Below are 19,303 nucleotides of genomic sequence, written 5' to 3' on the forward strand. Positions count from 1 at the left end.
TTAGATTTCTAGGGGAACGCTCCGGAGTGTTTATATATATCCGGGTCCGATTAGCCCGAAGACTATGATTTTATATGTGAAGTACAACCAAAGACTGAGGCCACCCGCGAGCAAGTAAGGTAGATAATAACACTATGAGTCCTAACAATTACCGTAATCTCTATGAGAGAATGTCCACCTAATCCCTTCAGAGAAGGTGATCATGTCCCGGGCCTGGTGGATCGCTGAGATAACGATGCCAAGACATCCCACCTTTCCCCTCCAACTTTTATCCAAACACTCCTCTCTCATTTTCTCCCTCGAAAAATCAATCTGAATCTTCAAAATGGGTATTAAGAAGAAGATTATCATCGACACTGACCCTGTATGTCTTGCCACACCTCCTTTCGTGGACGCACGCTAAGACCTCCAGGGCATTGACGATATCCTCGCTCTGCTATTGGCATTCGCGGCCAAGTCCGAAGATGTCGAGATCCTCCTAGTTTCTCTCACTTTTGGTAATGTCGAGGTTAGCAGGTGAGTGACATCAACTCTATATCTTGTTCAAGTCTAATTGTATCTAGCTGTCTCCGCAATGTGGTCTCTCTGTTCCACATCCTTGAAAGAGAGATGCAGTGGCGTCGCGAACAGGGCCGGCCCGAGGGCTTCGAGACACTACGGGCCCATCCGCCGCTCGTCGCTCTCGGAGCAGATGGTCCTCTAGACGACCAGAAGATGCTGGCAGACTACTTCCGTTAGTAGCTTTCCGACCTACAGTTCTCACCGTATAGCTAACGATTGTAGATGGTATCGACGGCCTCGGTGGAATCCATGGCACTGTGAGTACGACCAACACAATCTGCTGGCCTTGAGCTGATGAACTACAGCACCCGCATTTGACCCCTCAAGACGCGTGGGAGCACCTGTTTGACCCCACTCACGAGCCGGTTGAACTCAAGCCCGTACCTACCGGCACCGCCCATCAGTCTTTCATTCCGTCAAAGCGTGCAGCACACGAGGAGATTCTGCGTGTCCTCCGTGAGAATGACCCGGACACCGTCACGATCGTTGCCGTCGGCCCCCTCACCAACCTGGCATTGGCATCTGCCGCCGATCCGGAAGCCTTCCTCCGAACAAAGGAGGTTGTAGTCATGGGCGGAGCCGTGCACGAGCCTGGCAATGTAAGCTGACCTCTTCTGCAGAAAGCTTATCTCTTGCTGACAACCAAGGTCACCCCCGTCGCCGAGTTCAACGCGTATGCCGACGCGTTTGCCGCCGCCCGGGTCTACGCTCTCACCTCTCCCACCCCCAAGAGCACTCTGCCCTTCTGCAAGAGTCTCCCAGACCTCCCACCCAGTCTCGGCAAACAGCTCACCCTCCGCCTTTTCCCGTTGGACATCACCTCCCGCCATGGTATCAACCGCGGCCAATTCCGCAAAGCAACCACGCCCCTCGTTGAAGCCGGCTCTCCCCTCGCCGAATGGATGTCCGCATTCATGGCGCACACCTTCGCGACTGTCGAGCGACTCCACGAAAACCAAGTCGGAGACGCCGCGGAGCTTAGTCTTCACGACCCTGTCTGTGTGTGGTACGCGCTCACGGCGGAGGATCAGGGATGGAAGCCATCGCCGCAATCGCCGGAGGATATCCGGATCGAGACGACGGGTCAGTGGACAAGGGGCGCGTGCATTATCGACAAGCGGGATCGACACCCCGTTGAGGGAGAGGAGGAGAGTTCGAGTGACCATGGTCTCTGGTTGAGCTCGAGAGCTGGAAACCGGATTTGGCGGATGGATCAGTCTCCAGCGGAGGGGAATTTCGGAGAGGTTCTTCTGGAGAAGCTGTTTTCTTGAGGTCTCGTGATCTGGTTGGATGATAAATTATAGACGTATATAGGGTCATATAAACGGGATGATACAGTCATAGAAACAGCTGAGCTGGGATCGTGAGTCCGACAGGATTCTGATTAAGATTGAGCTGGCCCAAGCTCCTTAAAAGCGCGACTCCTCATATTGAGACAGTGTCACGTGCCCTTGAAATCTTTGACCCAGTACAGAGTATCTTCAGATGCGAGTTCAGAGTGTGCACTAGAAACAGAACGGTTCAACAGCTCCAGCAAGATCAATAATGAAGCTTTATGACTATCTGTCTTTGATTCGATTGTTACTCGGAACTCCATACTCAGAGTGGAACTACTGCGGGTATACTCCGGGATACTCCGTAGCCTCTTCAATCCGGGGAGCAACAACAGCCGCTGCGTCTGAACCTTGAATAATGAGCACGAGTAATAATAATGTTCTGGATTAAAAAACCTGTGGGCGCTCTTGGCCCTTATCGGATTATCCTGAAGACGAAAGACCTTGCATTGTGCACACTGCAACTCTAACTCTGACTCGCGGAGGTGGACGCGGGGCTTGGCGCAACAGGACGGGGAGGAACGATCGTGACGGTATGGGAGCCATAGCTACAGCCATTTGCAATGCGGCAACCCTAACTTGATATCGACTCCCTCCCGCTTCAACCTCCAACTGCAGCATATACCCACCAAAACTCCTGGACAATGGACAGAAGCCTGAAGGAGTTATCCATGGAGGTAGGTAGACAGCGGCACGTGCTTTATCAGGGAAAGGGATGGCCGATGGACACGTGCCCCAGATTAGCATTAACACTGGGGCACTGCGGAAGTTCCACTACTGATTTGCAGAACCACCACGAGGGTCTGAGACGCCAAATGAATGGCTAGCAATCCTGCTTTATGCAACAGCTTTTCGAAACCACCGTAACTGGCATGAGACCAATTGCCATTCTCTGCTTGTCCATGCTTCCCTCCTTCGACGATCACGCACCTCCATCTCTCCGATCTTCCTTTATTATCAGTACTGTACCATGGCTGCTGCGCCGATTTCTCGCGACCTTGCCACCATGTTGTTTTCGTTACTGCCAGTATAGAACTGTACCTTTCGCTGTTCCATAGCCTTCGGGTGGAAGGAAAGTTCTCTCCTCTTGTCTTCTTACCGCCAATCCCCCCTCGATCACTCCTTACTAGGCCTGTTAAAGTGTCCCTCTACAAGGCAAGACTGTGCTACACCCGACCAAACTAGGCAATTCTTGTCCTACATCACCTCTGTGGACTGTCTACCCAGCAGCTTTCCTCATTAAAGGAGCCTGAGATATTGTCTATCACTTGCAGACATATTCAGATCATGTCACGTTCTCGTTATCCCCCAACGCCCTCCATGTCCGGAGAGCTTATCATCAAAGACCAGCCAGTGGTCGAGGGTGCAGACTCGTTTGCTCTACCTCCGGCAGCGCTGAGCCCGTCCAAAGTCGAAGCCGCCAGCCGCAGAACCTCCAAGTCCGACCCCTCAGCATTCTATCCCGCCTCTCCAACCTCACCACGCCTCGAGCCCAGCCGCAATGCATCTCAAACGGGATTCAAGCGACCCCTCGAGGATCTAGACCTCCCGCCGCCCCCAACCCGCACCCGCAAGATCATCCAGATGAAACCCAAGACGCAGACCTCTCCCAAACCCGCCGCAACTACCACAAAGCCCGCTGCGAAGGGGAACACAAAGGCTACCAGTGGCACCGCCCCAGCAGCAGCGAAGAAGAAGCAGCCCAGTGCGACCAGTGCCGCTGGACGGAAGATCGCCCGGAAGACTGCACACAGCCTGATTGAGCGGCGACGCCGGTCCAAGATGAACGAGGAGTTTGCAACCCTAAAGAACATGATTCCAGCCTGCCAGGGCCAGGAAATGCACAAGCTCGCCATTCTCCAGGTTCGTCCTACCTTTCCCATCACTCATCGGTAGAAACCTCTCTAACAACCACAGGCAAGCATCGACTACGTCAACTACCTCGAGAAATGCATCCAAGACCTCAAAACCCCCGGCGACCACAAACAACCCTTACCCCCATCGCTCCCTCCCGCCCCCCTCTCCCCCACATCGCCCGAATTCCTCGCAGAAATGCAAGGCAGCACGTACTCCGCCTCCGTGTCACCCGACGTCGCCCCCCAAAGCATGGACCTCAGCGCCAACATGAGCATCGCCAGCACCTCCCCCATGTACTCCCCGCGCACCCGCATCCCTTCAGGCTCCATGTCCGAAATCCCGCCGTCTATCCTCCCCAGTCCCGCACTGGGCCCTATCCGCCCGAACGACAGAAACATGAGCATTAGCATGAGCGCGTCGCTGAACTCGTGGGCGCTGCCGCCGTCACGCACGTCGCCGGCTATTCAGCCTCAGACTCGGTTCTCGAATGCGTCTTCGGCGGATGTCGATCATGAGGCGTCGGCTGCGCTGCTCATGCTGAATCGGGATCCGAGGGGCTCGACGGACTCGGGGTATGATGGGTCTGCGGGGGCGGGGTCGGTGAGGGATGAGGAGAGGTATAAGGTGCCGGAGCAGCAGAGGAAGAGGATGAGCGTGATGGACTTGTTGATTTCGTAGTCGGGTTGAGTGGTTGGCTGCGGTATATACTTTTATCTGGGTTGGTGTTTAAAGGGGGAGGCGTTGGCGGCTTTTCTGTTCATTCTTTCTGTTCTAGCTATTTGGCCTGGTCCTGGTTGGGTCGGCTTTATATGATATGAGTAATGAGGTGGTGTTGGGAGTGGTAGCTGGGTTAATATGCATATATATATTGGACGTCATTATATGTCTTTCTTGACTCTTGACCGTAGATTGTAAGCATGGTGTACAGTGTAGTGCCCCGATACAGTAGTGAGTACATCGAGAGACCCGAGCATCTCGAGTTAAGGCACGATAGGTACGGAATCTCTCCTCAGTAGACTTCGCTCCTAACCCTATCGCCTTCTTATACCGACACTTATTTTTCCGACTTCTCAGTGTACTGATTCGCTAACCATAACCTTAATCTTAGTCCCTGAGATATATATCCTGACCAACCCCTCCTCCGTATAAGGTTGAAAGGGCCATTCCTACCCAATAGCAGCTCTTTCGTATTTTCGAGTAATCCGAACTCAGATCGGAGGAAATCCTCGGGGTTTTCTCGGACAGAGATCTAGAATGTGAAGGGTTCATGTGCACTGACACTGACACTCTCGGCAAAGAAATAGCCAGCTATACCCCGCAATCGAGACAGCCTGGATCCTTCTCGCACCCCACGGACATTTCGGAGTAATATTGGCGCTGAAAGGTCGTGCTGGTGGAGGTGGATGTGGATGTGACAGGATGCAGGATGGCTGTGGGATGGAACGTCTGTGCGCACCTAGCCGGAGACCGGGGCATCAGCCTCCTGCACCTTCCAGACCTCAGAGTCGGAAGAGGTAGATACAAGGTCGTGCAAATGTACATCTAGACCTTCGCCTCTCCCTACATACCCGGTAGTATTCCATCTTTGCCACCGCCATCGTACGTTGTAAAGAAGACACAATTCAAGACAAACCCTCAGTCAGCTAAACCATTCCACCCCGTGACGATCATCCTGAGTCAACCCAAAGCCAGCAGCCAAGCCTGGACCTGAGGCTGGACTCGAGTTGTAGGTCAAAGGTATTTCAAATATAGCGCGGTCATCGCGGGAATGGGAAGCAAATTCAGGGATGTGTGACTTGGCGGGAATTCCAGGGACAGTTGATCTGCAGCCAAGCAGAGGGGCTCCACTGATGCGAGTTCTTGTCGTTTGCCAATGTGAGCGTTCTCTGTTCCGGGAGAGTTCAGATTTCAGTTCAGTTCAGTTGGAGTTAACGTGTAGAGCCGGATAAGACGGTTAGGTGATGATGTCAATGGTGGGTCGTGCTTTCTGGACATTTCCGAGGGGGGGAAGAGGAAAAACGAGACTTAAGGGAGTCTTTTCTCTGCGGACTGCGCACCGTATTAACAGACTGCGTCGTACGTACTACAAGGCAGAAAGGAGCGCCAAGATGGTGGTGCACCTCCCAGTGATGAAGCTATTCTCGGCACATTGTGACGGTCCTGACAGCCCCGCTCCAGGTACTTAACCTCCCTCTTCTCCTCCGCTCTCTCCCCTCCTGTTCTCATCTCTTCTGATCTCCATCATGAACTCCCTTCTCCATCTCTTTGAGACAACTTGATTGACACTAGAAACAGCCACCATGGCCCGCTTCCGCACCCACCAGCGCAAAAAGTCCGCCCGCTCCATCGCCTCCGAAGACCCCTGGCGAGTCGACACCCCCTTTGGCCCCCCGCGCATCACCCACCTGCATGTCCCCGGCGGGATTCGAAGAATCCGAAATACCTTTGCCAAATTGAGCCCCGCTGCCCGCGCCGAGAGGGAACTGCTGCGCCAGAAGAATCTGTACAAGGTGCCCCTGACACAGCGGAACATGGACAACTTTGTCACACACCAGGAGTTCAACGATGCCTGTTATCCCGAGCGGTATAGCACCGAGGTTAATGTCGTCGCTTGGTTGGAGAGGGTTTATTGATATGGTCGCATGCTTGCTTTGCGACTTGGGATGGACGTTGACAACCCGACCGACCGACTGTACCGATTCGACGGCGATGCGACAACCAACGAGAGACTGCGTACGGTCGCATATACCCCGGCCGATCTGTTTGGGACATTGGGCAGCTGGGACAGAGTTTGCACCTCCGCTGCTGCATCGTCCGCTTGCGAATCCTCTCTTGGCTGCAGCGTTGCCAAGCATGCATGCCACCCACGCCTGCAGCCTGCCGCCATAACCATCACCACCATGACGAATCCTCCTCCTGCCCGACGAGTATCGCCCGAGCTTCGCCACGTTAGGCTAACAAGTTCATGGTCATCGTCGCGAAGGACATTCCCAAGCTCTCGCAAGATGTCCGCCGTGGCAGTTCATCGCGACCCTTTCGCTTCACCAGGATACCCTGGTCAACTCTGACTGAACTGTCGCACCGTCCGTCATCTGTCGGATAGTTTTCTTTTCTGTGCTCTCTTGCTGCGAGTCGATATGACCTCATCTGCCTGACGGCCTAAATTCTCTTTTTGTCACCGGAAACTTTTGCTCTTCTGCGCGCACGATAGATACCCTTTGCTTTTCTGTTGGTTCCTTCTTGGCTAGCGAGGTGCTTGGAGTTTTAGAATACCCCTGCTTTTAGAGTTGTTCTTAGCTTGATAATTTGTTGCACTAACCCTTAATAATATTTGCTATCCTCATCGTCTTGCTTACACAGGTGATCCTTATCTTTTACGCTCTAGGCAGTAGTACATGGTCATTGTATGGCATATCCCTTCTCCAGGAGATCCGAACGCTTTCCCAGTTCCACCCTCCGTAGCGGTCTATCAGCACTGAAACATCCTGCTACTCTTCGCAATCCTCTAGATCGGGATGGAGACGGCACCGGCACTCCAGCCCTCGCATCATTCCGATAGAAACCCACCTGGGCGGAATAACGGGCATACAGTGGCTCCTTCCACCATGAGCTTCGGAGTAGTAGGGTCGCTCCTTCCCCTGGAGTACTGTCGAGTGCCCATCACACCTTCCTGAAACCACTCGAACACTGCTGGTATAGGTGGATGCCCATGGATCCGGGATTGAGAGCCTCAGGTGTCGAGAAAGTCCTGCCTGACTGGCGGTCTCTGCTTGGGTAAACGAGGGCTGGAGGTTGGTGGTAAATATGATACTTAGCCATGGGGCTTCGAGACCTGTGCCCTAGGTGCTGGATTCTTCACTCTGGGAGTAAACTGTAAGTTCTCTTGGAAGCAGGCAGGGACGAAACCCTAGGCTACGTAGCGAGTAGTCACATCACGAAGCATTTCTAGGTAACTGGTAACTTGAAACTAGACAAAAGTGATGACTTTTTGCCATGACCTTCACCAGCATCCCGGGTTAGGGCTCACAAAGGAACCCCGTCTTCACGATTCTAGTAACCTCCTCCTTAACCATGCGAGTGAATTACCACCCCCTTGTTTGCCGGGGACGTCTATATAAACCCCCTCCTTTCCCGCTGAGAACCATCTTTCCTACATCTCTCTCAACCATCTTTTCTTCTTTCCATTCCTCCATCTACCAGAACATTACCTTCCTGGCTGTATGGCCGTAGGGCTGCGCCTTTGTGCGTATACGCAAGACCGTTTCGTTTTTCTCTTTTTTGTTTGTCATTAGGAGCTGCTAGCTAGTAGTAGCGAGCAGATATCGGCGGTGTCAAGGAAAGATCGGGGCACACATGTGAGCATCTGATTCTTCCTCTGGCTCATGGTATTCGAGATTACTGACGACAGTAGGCACACAAAGTTCGAACACTCAGTTTGAACAAGCACTCGCGGCAAACGAGTTCCAGTCTAGATGGTGCGGACTTCCGGTGGTGGCCAGGGGATGAGAACGATGTCATAATTGCGACCTGTGGTCGCAACCCTGCGCACACATTTATCGTGAGAATGCGCAAGAAGTCATTGTCTAAGGACGTCGCAGGAATCGATGGCGGCCGCCAAGATTTAGGCTTCAGCTTACATTGGGGCAGAACTTGCCTCACCCTCTTATGACAGTTCCCGCAACGAAGACCGCGGCATTCTATCTAGCGGGCGACTGCCCGAAATTTCGATATCTTGCCAAAATCCTCCGGGATGAAGGCCTGCTTGAGCCCACATCTGCAAAGCCTACTCGCACGCCGGCCCGCTTCATCATTTTTGATTCGTTGGCCACTTGTGGCTTGGTTTGTGCAGATGTTCGTGGACTCGCTGGGGCTAGTCTATACCACCATACTCGGTGGTATGGACGTTGACACAAGGGCGGAATCAATGCGCTACTTTACCGACCCGAATTCGCATTGTCAGCTTTTGCTGACAACTTTACTCATGTGTGCCCTGGGTCTGAATCTTCGTGAGTCCTGCTCGCGGACAATTTTACTCAAAACTCCTCCAAATCTTAATACGTTGCTGCCGGCAATTGGCCGTGTGCATCGACTTGGCCAAACCAACAAGCAAAAGGTAAGGGTTCTCTTTGGTGAGCACACAATAGAACGCTATCTTGAATACAACAACACAAAAAAGGCACTGCCGCAGCTTGCGGCTGATCTAGATGGAAAATTTGTTGCAGACATGGTCGCGGCAATGAGAAAAAACCACAATGATGCTTTGGATGATTTGATTGGCAATGAAGCCTAGACACGGCTGAGATTCTAGATAAGAGCATCGAAGAGGATGTTTGCCGCTTGCTGGCAGCGGAGTCGCTAAAGCAAATGCTTGGCTAGCCAAGAACCCGCCTGGGGACGGGGGATACGGAAGACCTTGATTACACAAAGTCTTTGGGCAAGGAAAAGGTACGCTGACTGATCACAATTTGAACCCTGGTGCAGGATCTGCGGAAAAGCATTACTAAATCTTCTGTATTGCAGAAGTGTGTCGCAGAGGAGCCTCTCTTAGAGGAGCGATGGGAAAGAAGTTGAGGCAGGGGTAGTATGGTCATCACTAGCTTTTGGGTTTTGAATCCATTTTCTTCCTCGGGTTTTCTCATTTAGATGCGGCTCTTTCCTTGTGTTGTTTGTGAACAAGTAAAGCAATGGGATGTTATTCTCCTGGGCTGGTGCTCAAGGCACCTTGGATTGTAGGCCTCCTGAGACTGTCTAAAATCTCAATCATAGTGGTCATTTCCAGGTCGCTTCATGCGCTCAAGCACTCGACTGCATATGCCACTGTGTGGTACTGCCAACGGAGAGGGAGTCTTTGGGAGCCGTGCACAGTCTAGACAAATAGCAAATCAAGTAGCGAAAAAAAAAGATAAAATTTGTTTATAGCTCATGAATCAGAACCCCCGTAGCAATTCAAAGAAAGAACCATCCATTCACAGCACTCTTTTCAGACCTTTACCGACGCATTATCTAGCCGTCGATCATTCAGCTGAACACATAACCCAAGAAAATATTTCTTAAAGCCACCACCTCTGATACAGGCTGAGCCCAATCAAAACGTAGCAACAGCAACGCTGACCAAGCCTAAGTTAGTAGCTCCGAATGAGATCCCAGCAAGCCGCCCCATAGCTCCATTGCCAGGGTCCTCGGTAATTTGCGCATCAGCACCAGATGTGGTGTCCGTAGTTGACTGCGCGTCGCGTTAGTAGTGGTAGTACTTGCCGAAGCTATCGAGGTAGGAGAGGCAGATTCCGACGCCCGACTGGAGACTGTCAATCCTGTTTCCGCCGCAAGAACAGTAAATAGGTAAGAGACAACATCTTCAGTCCACGTGGCGTACAGCGTGCCTTCTCTGGACATTGTGAAGGTTGCAATCTTGTTGTCGTGCGTGCAGGCGGCGATGCCGGAGCTATAGAAAAGAGTGTCTATAAGTCAATTGCGCTTGAGGGGTTGTGGAAGACTGCTGTCGGGAGGAGGCTGGCTTACTGCTCGTCTACACTAGCAATCAGGGAGGCCGCGGACAAAACCACAACGAGAATTACGCCGCTGGAGATGTCGCAGGTGGTTGTTTTTGAGTCCGAACAGAGGGCAGAGTATATTGTTGCCCCAGATTGCTAATGCGTTAGCTGGGCTTGCAAAGAATGTAATGGAGGGCATACTGAGCCGATGGCTGGGCCGGCGACGCTACTTCATGTGTACCACTCAATCTGTGAATTGGCAAAGGAAAAGCATCCGCCCTGCATGGGTACCTAACTGGGGTACTGTACACTTCAGTCCTTGACCTGGTACGGTAAGACATCCATGAGTACTGAATGATGAATCTCATTGGCCCCCGGGGCGGCCCCACTGGTGCGGCCCGGCGGGAGGGCAAAGGTACCGATCAGTCGGCAAACTCAGCCTCAACAACACAGCCATCATGGCCACCTTGACACACCTACCGAATGAGCTCATCCCCATCATCGCCCATTTCCTACCCGCCCAGAAAGACATCAGCTCTTTTATGCGCTGCAGCTGGAGACTATACAACATCCTCCAGCGCTTCCTCTACAAACTCAACATCCACCACCACCACGCCTCAGCGCTCCCATTTGCAGCCAAGAACGGATACATAGATCTTATCAGAAAACTACTAGATCTCGGGGCAAGTATTGCATCCTTCGACAATGACGATAAGAACGATGATGGTGACGATGACAATGGTCAAGACAGCAAGCCCCCAGCAAGTCCGATCGTCTACGCGATCGCAGGAGGCCAGACGGAGATCCTCAAACTCCTAGTCCTCGAGTCGCGACCAGCCCAAGCAGCCACAAAGGAACAGTTGCGCCCGGCTCTTCATTGGGCTATTCGTGCTCGAGATACCGAGTTTCTCGAGCTCCTCCTGTCGAAAGGCGTGCCCCTCGATGAGAGAGCCACCTTGACACAAGACAGTGCCCTTAACACCGCGGTTTCTTCAAATGCAGGATACACCATTATTGAACGTCTTCTTGAGGCAGGAGCGCCGATTGTCGAAGACGATGAAGAGTTCTTGTGGGCGGAGGCCGCGAAAACCCCCGGGGCAGAGTTACTGAAAATATTTCTCAAGCATGGTCGACAGCCCACATCAGACCAGCTCATATGTGATTTAGCTGCTGAAGATAACAGGGAGGTACTAGAGATAATTACAGGCGTTGCTCGAAATATACGGGCACATGGCACTGTTTGTGGCTGTGAGGGACGGACACCTGGAGCTGGTCAAGGATCTCATTAAAAAGGGGGCAAGTCCACACCTGCGATGCGGATTACGTCTCACATGTGGTAACGGTTGTAACTGTGGGATAAATCCTCGCGAGCCAGTCTACAGTACAGTGTGGATCGCGGTTGCCAAACGGCGATTTGAAATTCTGGAACTCCTTGTCAAGGAGGGCGTTCGTCCTGACGCACAGGATTTCGCATGGGCTGTCGATAAGGGAAATACGGAAGCGGTGAATTTATTGTCACAGTTCTCGTACGAGGATGTACCGGAAAAGATGGATGTCTGGTCATATATCTCGTTGAAGCAGGAGGAGAAAGGAACGACGGATTCTAAATTCTACCCTGAGACATACTTGCAGTATCCCTGCCCCCGGGACTGGCGGTATAGGCTTCCAAAGGGGACGAGCTTTATTGAGTGTTTTTGTGTAGAAGAGGAATCTGAGACTGATCCGCCTTCCGGGGACGACGACTTCTAGGGGAGGTCAAACTATGCGCAGATACCTTGCGATATGCAGTTCCAGCGTTCCATATTTCGAGTCTATGAGGAACGACAAAGTTCTACTACTCCAGATTTATACTGTGGCAAGCAAAACAGGAGAGAATACATTTTCAACCCACTTTATCGGTCTCGCAACTATATATGAAAGTATCTTCAGTCCTTCACGTGCCTTCGATGTTCCATTCATGGTGTCGCCGATGCGGGTTTGTGATGCTGCCAGAAAGGGGCATTTCTTCGGACAGACTCGCCATATTTGATGCTGATCGACCAATAATTTACATAATGTAATCCATCTCCTGTCTGTATGTAGTATACAAATTGACTTTTTCAATCTCCGGACAATTAGCAGATACCGAACTCCGTGTAGATCATCCACAACAAAAGACGTATAAGAAGCAGGTACAGAGTCAAAGCTTCCTGTATCGCCATCATTTTCTCCTGCTCCGCGTCGTCCTGCTTTTGAATTCTTGCTGCTTATCTTTCCCAACATGCGTCTCTCCGCACTGGTATATGCTGCTACCACTCTAGCGCCACCCGTGCTGGCCCTAGTTGAGAACTGGTCCATCCCTCCAGCTGGACAATCCGGAACGATTACCGACCCATCGAGAATTTACTGCATCATCGACGACGGCAGACTGGACGCGTCTCCTGACTGCACCATCTTCACTTCCGACGGAGCTGGCGGATTCGAAACCGCATCAGGCGGTTGGCTCCACGTCAATGAAGAGTCTCACGAGATAGAGATTGTGTCTAGCGATGTACCGGCCTTCCACTGGGAAGGATCCCTCAAAGCAATCGGAGTATGATTTCCAGAAATTCCAGAATGCGAAGGATCAGCTGACGGGAATCTATAGGAGGGCTCGACCGAGTTGCTTTCGTATTTCGCCGCGGCTGAGGAAGAGCCCCTGTACGGACCTACTTGGAATCATATTCCTGGGACGAATCATGTTGGTATTTGGACGGGTGATTTTGCTACAGAGGCGCCGGTGGTTCTTAGCTTTGTGCCGCAGTGACTGGAAGTGTGATTTCGAAGCAGAATTCTGGCGAGAGAGCTAGAAGGGGTGCAGTGTAGGACTTGAGATGGGTGGTTTGTCCTAAGACCACGTCAAACCTTACACTACCGTGACAATGTTGCGCTGTATCAAATTGAACTAAAGCTTGCGTACATAACAGACATCAAAAAGTAAACCCCACTAAAGCACACTCAATTGGTCCCACCGCTCAAGCGCCCTTTGATAGCTGTCCCTCGTAGTTTCCAATCTCTTACGCAGGGAGACATCTGCTTTGTCCTCTCCAGCAACCCGATTAAGCTCATCATCGCCAAGCTGGGTAAAGGTCTCGGCGGAGACAGCTCGCAGGGGGCATTTGGGCCCTAGGACATGCCTCTCAATGACCTGAGTCGCCACATTGTCAATGAAGCGGTGGACGGCGATGCAGTAATATGTCTCAAGCCTTGCCCTTGTCTGCAAGATGTTGTTCAACAACGTCGGCAGGTAGATATCCTGACTGCCCTCGTGGCTGGTCCCGTTGACGGGGGACGGTGCCCTATTGAAGATTCTGTTCCGTTGCCTCTCTGCTATCGCGTTCTGTCTCTCAAAGACCGGGTTCTTGGTGAACAATGGACGGGTTCTGTTATCGTCGACGAGTTCCTGGAGGGCATTATCTGAGTCTCTGTTCCAGGACTCGAGACGGCCGCCGATTACGCGACTGACCTCCAGTCGAATTCGGTTGTTTGGAACTGCTAGTCTTAGAAGGATATCGTATGTTTCGCGCACGCGGGTCTTTGCAGCTTCAACTACTTCCCTCGCATAGCGCTCCCAATGTGCTGACAGTTTTCGAAAGACCTTTTCTTCAACATCGGGATGTACGCTTCCGGGCAAGCTTTTTCCCCTGCTGATAATGGCTTCTTCATAGATGGCTGAGTAGATTCCAGAGGCGTTCTTGATTTGCTCTGTCCAAGTCGCTCCATTGGTTCCCAGAGAGCGCAGCTGAGTGAGCTCTTCCTCGTAAGCACCAAAGCGTATCTGTGCCTCTTGGGTAGGGTAGACATCGACAGTGAAGTCGTCTAAGCGTTGTTGGAGAAGATATGGTAGCCGAATCTTTGGATCATCCGACGAGATGCCCTGGTACTGCCCCCTGAGACAAGCATCGGCCATGCGCTGCATCTCGGTGCAGAACTGGTGGACGAAGAACCGCTGCGAACGAGCACTAGTCCTTGCCTCTCCTAGCTTCCTCAGCTCATCCTCACAGTTACGTAGCTTTTGACGAATCTCGGTGATGATACTTGGAATCCCTTTCTGTAACTGCGTACGACGTTCCCGGTCGACATAATCCATGAGTGCCTTAACCCCAAAGCGGTCTTTGGGAACATCCTGCCATGCAGGTTGTGCAAACTCGCGCTCCTCAGCCTCGTCCCGCTCCAAATCGGTGAAGTGAGGCTCGTTGGGCTTTCTGTTGCGAAGTCCAAACCAGCCGTGATCCAGGCGGAGAGCAGTCGACAGCTTGTTTTGTAGTAGAGAGACCATCTGTAGTGTGTTAGAGAATGAGATACATTTACTCGGACATATCTTACCCAGTCACCCGCTCCTTCTTCTCTCTTATCACATTTGTTTAGGACTCCAATCGCACGACTTTTGATGCCCGGTACCGTTTCGACAATCTCCAAGCTTTTCGACAGCTCCACATCAGAGTCACCCAGGATAAGTCTACCTAGTGGTTATTACGCTGACAATCTTCTACTCTCATTGAACTCACAGAACAATATTTCGCTCATTCTGGAGGTATTCCCGCACTATGCTCTCGGCGATAGTCGCCTTGCTTGTCGGGGACGTGCCGTTGGGAGTTGTCCCATTAGCCAAATGCGCTGCCTTATTCGCCGTATGGCTATTTCGAATCAGACCAGGAAGGTCAATAATGGACCAGTGCATCTCATCCGGACCCGACCGTTCTATTCGTAATGTTGCATCGCAAAGGGTATCTCCTTTGACATGGTCCTTTCCGAACATCGACTCGGTAGCCTGCATGCGTTAGAGGGCTCGACAATCGAAAGAAAGTTGAGAGTGCCCTCGACGTACCTTCTCTATGATATCCTTCAACGACTCCTGCGATAGGTCTTCCTTCTCGACCCTGAAGCCTCTCACCCTCTCGAGGAAGGCTTCATCCTCCTTGGTAATTTTACCTGGATTTATGGTGGCCTTGACTCCGGGGTTCTTATTTGTGGCTGTCTGTCTGAACGAGATCTGTATAGGGAAGCGAGTACATGTGCGGTCCTGCACTGGGAAAGAGACCTCGGTGATTGCCTGAAGCACCGAGCTTTTCCCTGTATTTTGGTCACCAACAACGATGAGCTGCCGATGTCAGTAACAAACGATGCTTGGGTGACTGCGACTAGCCATACCTCTGGCAAATCGATGGTGCTGCTGAGGCCGAGGGCGTGAAGCTCATCGATAAACTTGAGCTGCTCGGAGCTTTCCACGCCCCGGAAGTGTCGGATTCGTTGGCTCATTTTGAGGGTTTGGTGAGGATTGTGTGTCTAAAATTATGCTGGGTCTTGCAATTGAGAGAAGGAGAGAGATTTATAACCCACCGTAGCGCTCACAGCCATCGTGAACTCTTCTCCAACCGGACGATCACCGCAGCACCATACGGCAGCGAGTGTTTGTAATGCCGCTACCACGGGGGATTGCATTCCTTGTCTGTTCAAGCAAATCACACTCTATCCCACGAGGGCCGGCATAGCCGCCAGGGTACTAGTTGTGTTTGAGACTTGGAACGTGCATTTCCCGGTTTCAACCCCTGGTCTTGTTGTATTTTTAGATATGAGAAGCACGATCCTGCGATCTTGCACCTTCCTATAAATATCTGTAGGATCTATACTAGTGAGATTGCCGATTGCCGATTGCCCATGTACGGAGCGGAAGTAGGTATTTGGCCAGTTCGTTATTTATGATCAACCGTAGATATTATCCCACGAGTCACCCACACGAGGTGGGCATCGATTCAATACCCCTCTTTGGCGGATCCTGCCGTCCGATGGCAATCTCACAGATGTGTTGGTTCTGCTTGACTTGTTATTGGCTGTTTAGTGGCTGCGGCAATGTGATGGGAGATGAACGACTGATCTGATTTGTTGCACTAGCAGGGGTAGTCGCCCGTTGGTACTCCCGACACCGAGAAAAGAGGGGATGATTGTAGTATTTGCTGGAGATAATAGATAGGCATGAACTGGTTCTCCCGTGACGTGGCCTATCGGGTCATATATACTCCCCAGTCATCGTCTAGTTCCCTGGTGCATTAACTGTAAGTAGTAATACCCCGTCTCCTGGTCTGTCACTCAAGATACCAAAAATAGGTGCTGCAGGGGCTGTCTTGAGTCATGAACTTCTTGCTACAATATTTGGATCTACTCCTTCCAACGGGAGCTTGGCAGATTTTGTTCACTCATGGCTCGATCTATCTATATCCCTAGGTAAAGCATTGTCTGCCACCTAATTTTGACGCTTGCTTTCTGGCTGCGACTATGAATAGTATGCAAGTCATAAAACCAGCGGTACGGCCTGTCGGTTTCATATCTGCTCCAGAAATATCAAGATCCGGCACCTACATGTGGCGCGAGCTGAAACGAACGGGTTCGTGTGTCCCTGCCCCCTTCATCGGATCTGAATCATTGCAGCGCCTACAGCATCAAATCACAACTCCCGCCTGACGTCAAACTAGGTAGTATACTTACGGTAGGTTTCTATGATTGATATTATAAAGCGGGATGATTCACAATGCTATACCCCCGATTCTCCTGCATATACACTCGCCCCCCCCACCCCTAGCACCGTGCTCCATCCCACATCTACCAGCCCAAAGCCACCATAAGCGCCGTAAATACACTAGATCTAAATATCCTGAGCAATAATATCAGATCCCTGGGGAATCCTGCAGGTCGTCTCGGTGCCAATCTGAACAGCAAGAGTCTTGCACACGTAGACTGGGGTTCCGGCGTGGGAGTTCAGTATGGCCTGGTAGTCGACCGCATTGTGGCTCACGATGAAATTAAAGCTCTCGACGTCGGTAATCGGCTCGGGGAAGCTGAAGGTGAAGTTGGGGTCTGTGCAAGCCCACTGCTTGTTGGAGTCGATGACCTCTTCAAGGTTCCTGTATGGTACAAGTTAGTATTGCAGTCATACAGAGGGGATACAGGCTTTACGCACCACTCGTGCTGGCAGGTAGTGTAGGCAGCGCCGTTGAGATCTTGCACGGTGAAATTGATGCTGGTCTTTTTGGTGTTGGAGAGGTGCTTGACGGTAAGAGGGACGAGTTTGAGACCGCTGGTCTGGGCGGCGGCCGTCGAGGCGGCGGCAAGAAAGATGGCGGAGATGGCAGCGAAGGACTTCATTATTGTAGGTGATAGATTGATAGTGAGAGTCAAGAGGTATGGATTGTTCAGTACTGATGAGTTCTGCTTTGGTTCGTTGGATAGTTAAGATGATTGTCCTGAGCCTGGGCTGGTCAGACAGCTTTATATAGGCAAGAGGCGTCCAGATCACTGTCTACACCGTACAGGTCCTACCAAGGGATTCCCTATACGCTCCCATTGACTACTGTTTCGATGTCTGAAATCTCGCCGATCTCGGCCCAGCTGTTGCCCTAAGATCGGAACCCCGGGTTACACCTGTCGATCAGAAGCTTTACAGTGTCTTCAGGGCCGTCATAGGCGGGCTCTTCGGGGCTGAACTGAGACTGCCCCATATTGTCTGGGCGATCGTAGCCGCTGAGATACTGCTTGAGCTTAACAGCGCCCTTAGACAAATCTCAGCCAAGGCACCAACGCCCGTTGAGCAAGCCTACTCCGTAGTCCACAGTGGAACTATTGCAAGATCCAGAGTTTTGCTCTAACGCGGTTCCACTGATCGGCATGCGGCTGTGCTGCTCATGGAGTATACCACGGAGCTCCGGGGAAGCAGAGACATGAGGTCCTAAAATAGGGCTTGTTGAGGAGCGTGACGTGTACACTGCTGTGCTTTACCTTCCACAGAGATTGCCTTGTATCTTCCTTAGTGATTTTAAAGTCTCCCGATCACTTGATACGTCCTTCTTCAGCCGTTGTCCAGGTCACTTTGCTATGACAGTTCGGGACATGATGCAACCTTCCCAACAGGCGGCCTCCGTTCAGAGCTTACTGTATGCCGGCGGTCGTAACCTAATATTCCTTCGTTTGGTGCTCTCAGAAGATGGCTACTGACGCTTGACCTGGAACAATTGCTAACTGACGATGGCATATTGGGCACACAACGTCTATCCTATTGGCACTTCCAGCTAAGCAGACATCTCATCTCTTCTTCGTGATTCTAGCCCTGCTGAGCACCTCCCTTCTGCCAAATATATTCGCCCCTCCTCTAGCGTACAGATACTAACTCTACGTGGCTGTGGAGTGTCTTCGCTCCTGAAACGCGTCGACACAGGCAGATCATCAGTAATCACTGGCGACACCTCAAACAGCGCCCCTGACACAACATAGCTGGAAGCCCTAGCAGGAAGTGGGTGCAGCAAATTGCCATCCCCGTCGCCAGCCATCCTAAGAAATCTCGCCCCAATGCCAACATAATAATCATGCAGCTTGGAATTCGTCCTCCACGCATCCCACCTCACAGCCACCATCCCGCGCCGTGCAGCAAAATCAGAGCACCACGATACGATGAGCCTCCCTAATCCTTCACCCCGTCGGTCAACGCGAGTTGCCATTTTCGAGATATAGAGTGCGGGCGTTTGAAGCTCGTGAGTATACCAAAAGCCGGGGTCGCCTTCTGTTTGAACTGTGACTGTGCCAACTGCCTGTACTGGCGTTTGGGCCTCGTCTAGTAGCAGCCATGTCTCGCCACGCGAGATGATACTCGCGAGTCGTTGGTGGAATATGCTTGTTTGCCATTGTGCGGTACCCTTTTCGTGGAGCCAGGTGACTCGGTTTTCGAGGAGGGAAAGGACGGTATCCAGGTCGGATGGCTCTGCCTGTCTCATGGCAAACGCCATCTTGGACAGCAGTAGGTGTAGTAGGTAGTAGATGTGATAGCTTCTCAATCCGCCGAGCTGGGGTGATGTTCTTGTCAGCTTACTTTTCAAGATGCCCCTCGTATTGCGCCACCAAGGGCCAATCCTAGAATATCGCCCTAACAGAAATCCTTCACTATGGGCCAAGAAAATGCGTACGGAACTCGGCTTGCTAACCTCGGCGTTGTGTGTAGGGTCTTCATGTCTTGCGTCGCGTCATGTGGTCCGATCGCGAGTTAGGGTTAACTACGAG

The 19,303-nt window shown here is 51.8% G+C and overlaps 9 protein-coding genes across 9 annotated transcripts; 6 read left to right on the forward strand and 3 right to left on the reverse strand.

Moving 5' to 3' along the window:
- The first annotated feature begins 312 nt into the window (after positions 1-312).
- Positions 313-2,149, forward strand: BJY04DRAFT_177706 (putative nucleoside hydrolase). Its single transcript, XM_073709630.1, has 6 exons — positions 313-364; positions 413-516; positions 564-733; positions 784-818; positions 867-1,160; positions 1,209-2,149. Exons 1-6 carry the CDS (start codon positions 326-328, stop codon positions 1,830-1,832), a joined length of 1,266 nt encoding a protein of 421 aa, XP_073576253.1. The 5' UTR covers positions 313-325; the 3' UTR covers positions 1,833-2,149.
- A 919-nt stretch (positions 2,150-3,068) lies between these two features.
- BJY04DRAFT_73309 (uncharacterized protein) lies at positions 3,069-4,649 on the forward strand. Its single transcript, XM_073720962.1, has 2 exons — positions 3,069-3,758; positions 3,813-4,649. The coding sequence occupies exons 1-2, from the start codon at positions 3,183-3,185 to the stop codon at positions 4,428-4,430; spliced, it is 1,194 nt and encodes a 397-aa protein (XP_073576254.1). The 5' UTR covers positions 3,069-3,182; the 3' UTR covers positions 4,431-4,649.
- A 1,403-nt stretch (positions 4,650-6,052) lies between these two features.
- Positions 6,053-6,385, forward strand: BJY04DRAFT_213208 (uncharacterized protein; the record flags this gene model as incomplete). Its single annotated transcript, XM_073714810.1, has 1 exon — positions 6,053-6,385. The coding sequence occupies one exon, from the start codon at positions 6,053-6,055 to the stop codon at positions 6,383-6,385; it is 333 nt and encodes a 110-aa protein (XP_073576255.1).
- A 1,533-nt stretch (positions 6,386-7,918) lies between these two features.
- BJY04DRAFT_177711 (P-loop containing nucleoside triphosphate hydrolase protein) lies at positions 7,919-9,642 on the forward strand. Its single transcript, XM_073709631.1, has 3 exons — positions 7,919-8,107; positions 8,164-9,197; positions 9,273-9,642. The coding sequence occupies exon 2, from the start codon at positions 8,503-8,505 to the stop codon at positions 9,040-9,042; it is 540 nt and encodes a 179-aa protein (XP_073576256.1). The 5' UTR covers positions 7,919-8,107; positions 8,164-8,502; the 3' UTR covers positions 9,043-9,197; positions 9,273-9,642.
- Positions 9,643-10,701: 1,059 nt separating this feature from the next.
- BJY04DRAFT_228321 (ankyrin repeat domain-containing protein) lies at positions 10,702-12,283 on the forward strand (the record flags this gene model as incomplete). The annotated part of the gene is made up of 2 exons (XM_073718813.1): positions 10,702-11,430; positions 11,522-12,283. The coding sequence occupies 2 exons, from the start codon at positions 10,702-10,704 to the stop codon at positions 11,990-11,992; spliced, it is 1,200 nt and encodes a 399-aa protein (XP_073576257.1). The 3' UTR covers positions 11,993-12,283.
- Positions 12,284-12,503: 220 nt separating this feature from the next.
- BJY04DRAFT_213210 (uncharacterized protein) lies at positions 12,504-13,028 on the forward strand (the record flags this gene model as incomplete). Its single annotated transcript, XM_073714811.1, has 2 exons — positions 12,504-12,815; positions 12,870-13,028. 2 exons carry the CDS (start codon positions 12,504-12,506, stop codon positions 13,026-13,028), a joined length of 471 nt encoding a protein of 156 aa, XP_073576258.1.
- Positions 13,029-13,155: 127 nt separating this feature from the next.
- Positions 13,156-15,603, reverse strand: BJY04DRAFT_177716 (putative dynamin family GTPase). The gene is made up of 5 exons (XM_073709632.1): positions 15,413-15,603; positions 15,090-15,362; positions 14,770-15,032; positions 14,588-14,720; positions 13,156-14,540 (listed from the first exon to the last, which is right to left on the reverse strand). The coding sequence occupies exons 1-5, from the start codon at positions 15,518-15,520 to the stop codon at positions 13,209-13,211; spliced, it is 2,109 nt and encodes a 702-aa protein (XP_073576259.1). The 5' UTR covers positions 15,521-15,603; the 3' UTR covers positions 13,156-13,208.
- A 1,298-nt stretch (positions 15,604-16,901) lies between these two features.
- On the reverse strand, positions 16,902-17,401 carry BJY04DRAFT_213212 (uncharacterized protein; the record flags this gene model as incomplete). Its single annotated transcript, XM_073714812.1, has 2 exons — positions 16,902-17,160; positions 17,217-17,401. The coding sequence occupies 2 exons, from the start codon at positions 17,399-17,401 to the stop codon at positions 16,902-16,904; spliced, it is 444 nt and encodes a 147-aa protein (XP_073576260.1).
- Positions 17,402-17,652: 251 nt separating this feature from the next.
- Positions 17,653-19,032, reverse strand: BJY04DRAFT_213213 (uncharacterized protein; the record flags this gene model as incomplete). Its single annotated transcript, XM_073714813.1, has 2 exons — positions 17,653-17,805; positions 18,421-19,032. The coding sequence occupies 2 exons, from the start codon at positions 19,030-19,032 to the stop codon at positions 17,653-17,655; spliced, it is 765 nt and encodes a 254-aa protein (XP_073576261.1).
- Positions 19,033-19,303: the final 271 nt, after the last annotated feature.

The sequence above is a fragment of the Aspergillus karnatakaensis genome, assembly GCF_047715665.1.
Source record: "Aspergillus karnatakaensis strain CBS 102800 unplaced genomic scaffold BJY04scaffold_3, whole genome shotgun sequence".
NCBI classification, from domain to species: Eukaryota; Fungi; Ascomycota; class Eurotiomycetes; order Eurotiales; family Aspergillaceae; genus Aspergillus; species Aspergillus karnatakaensis.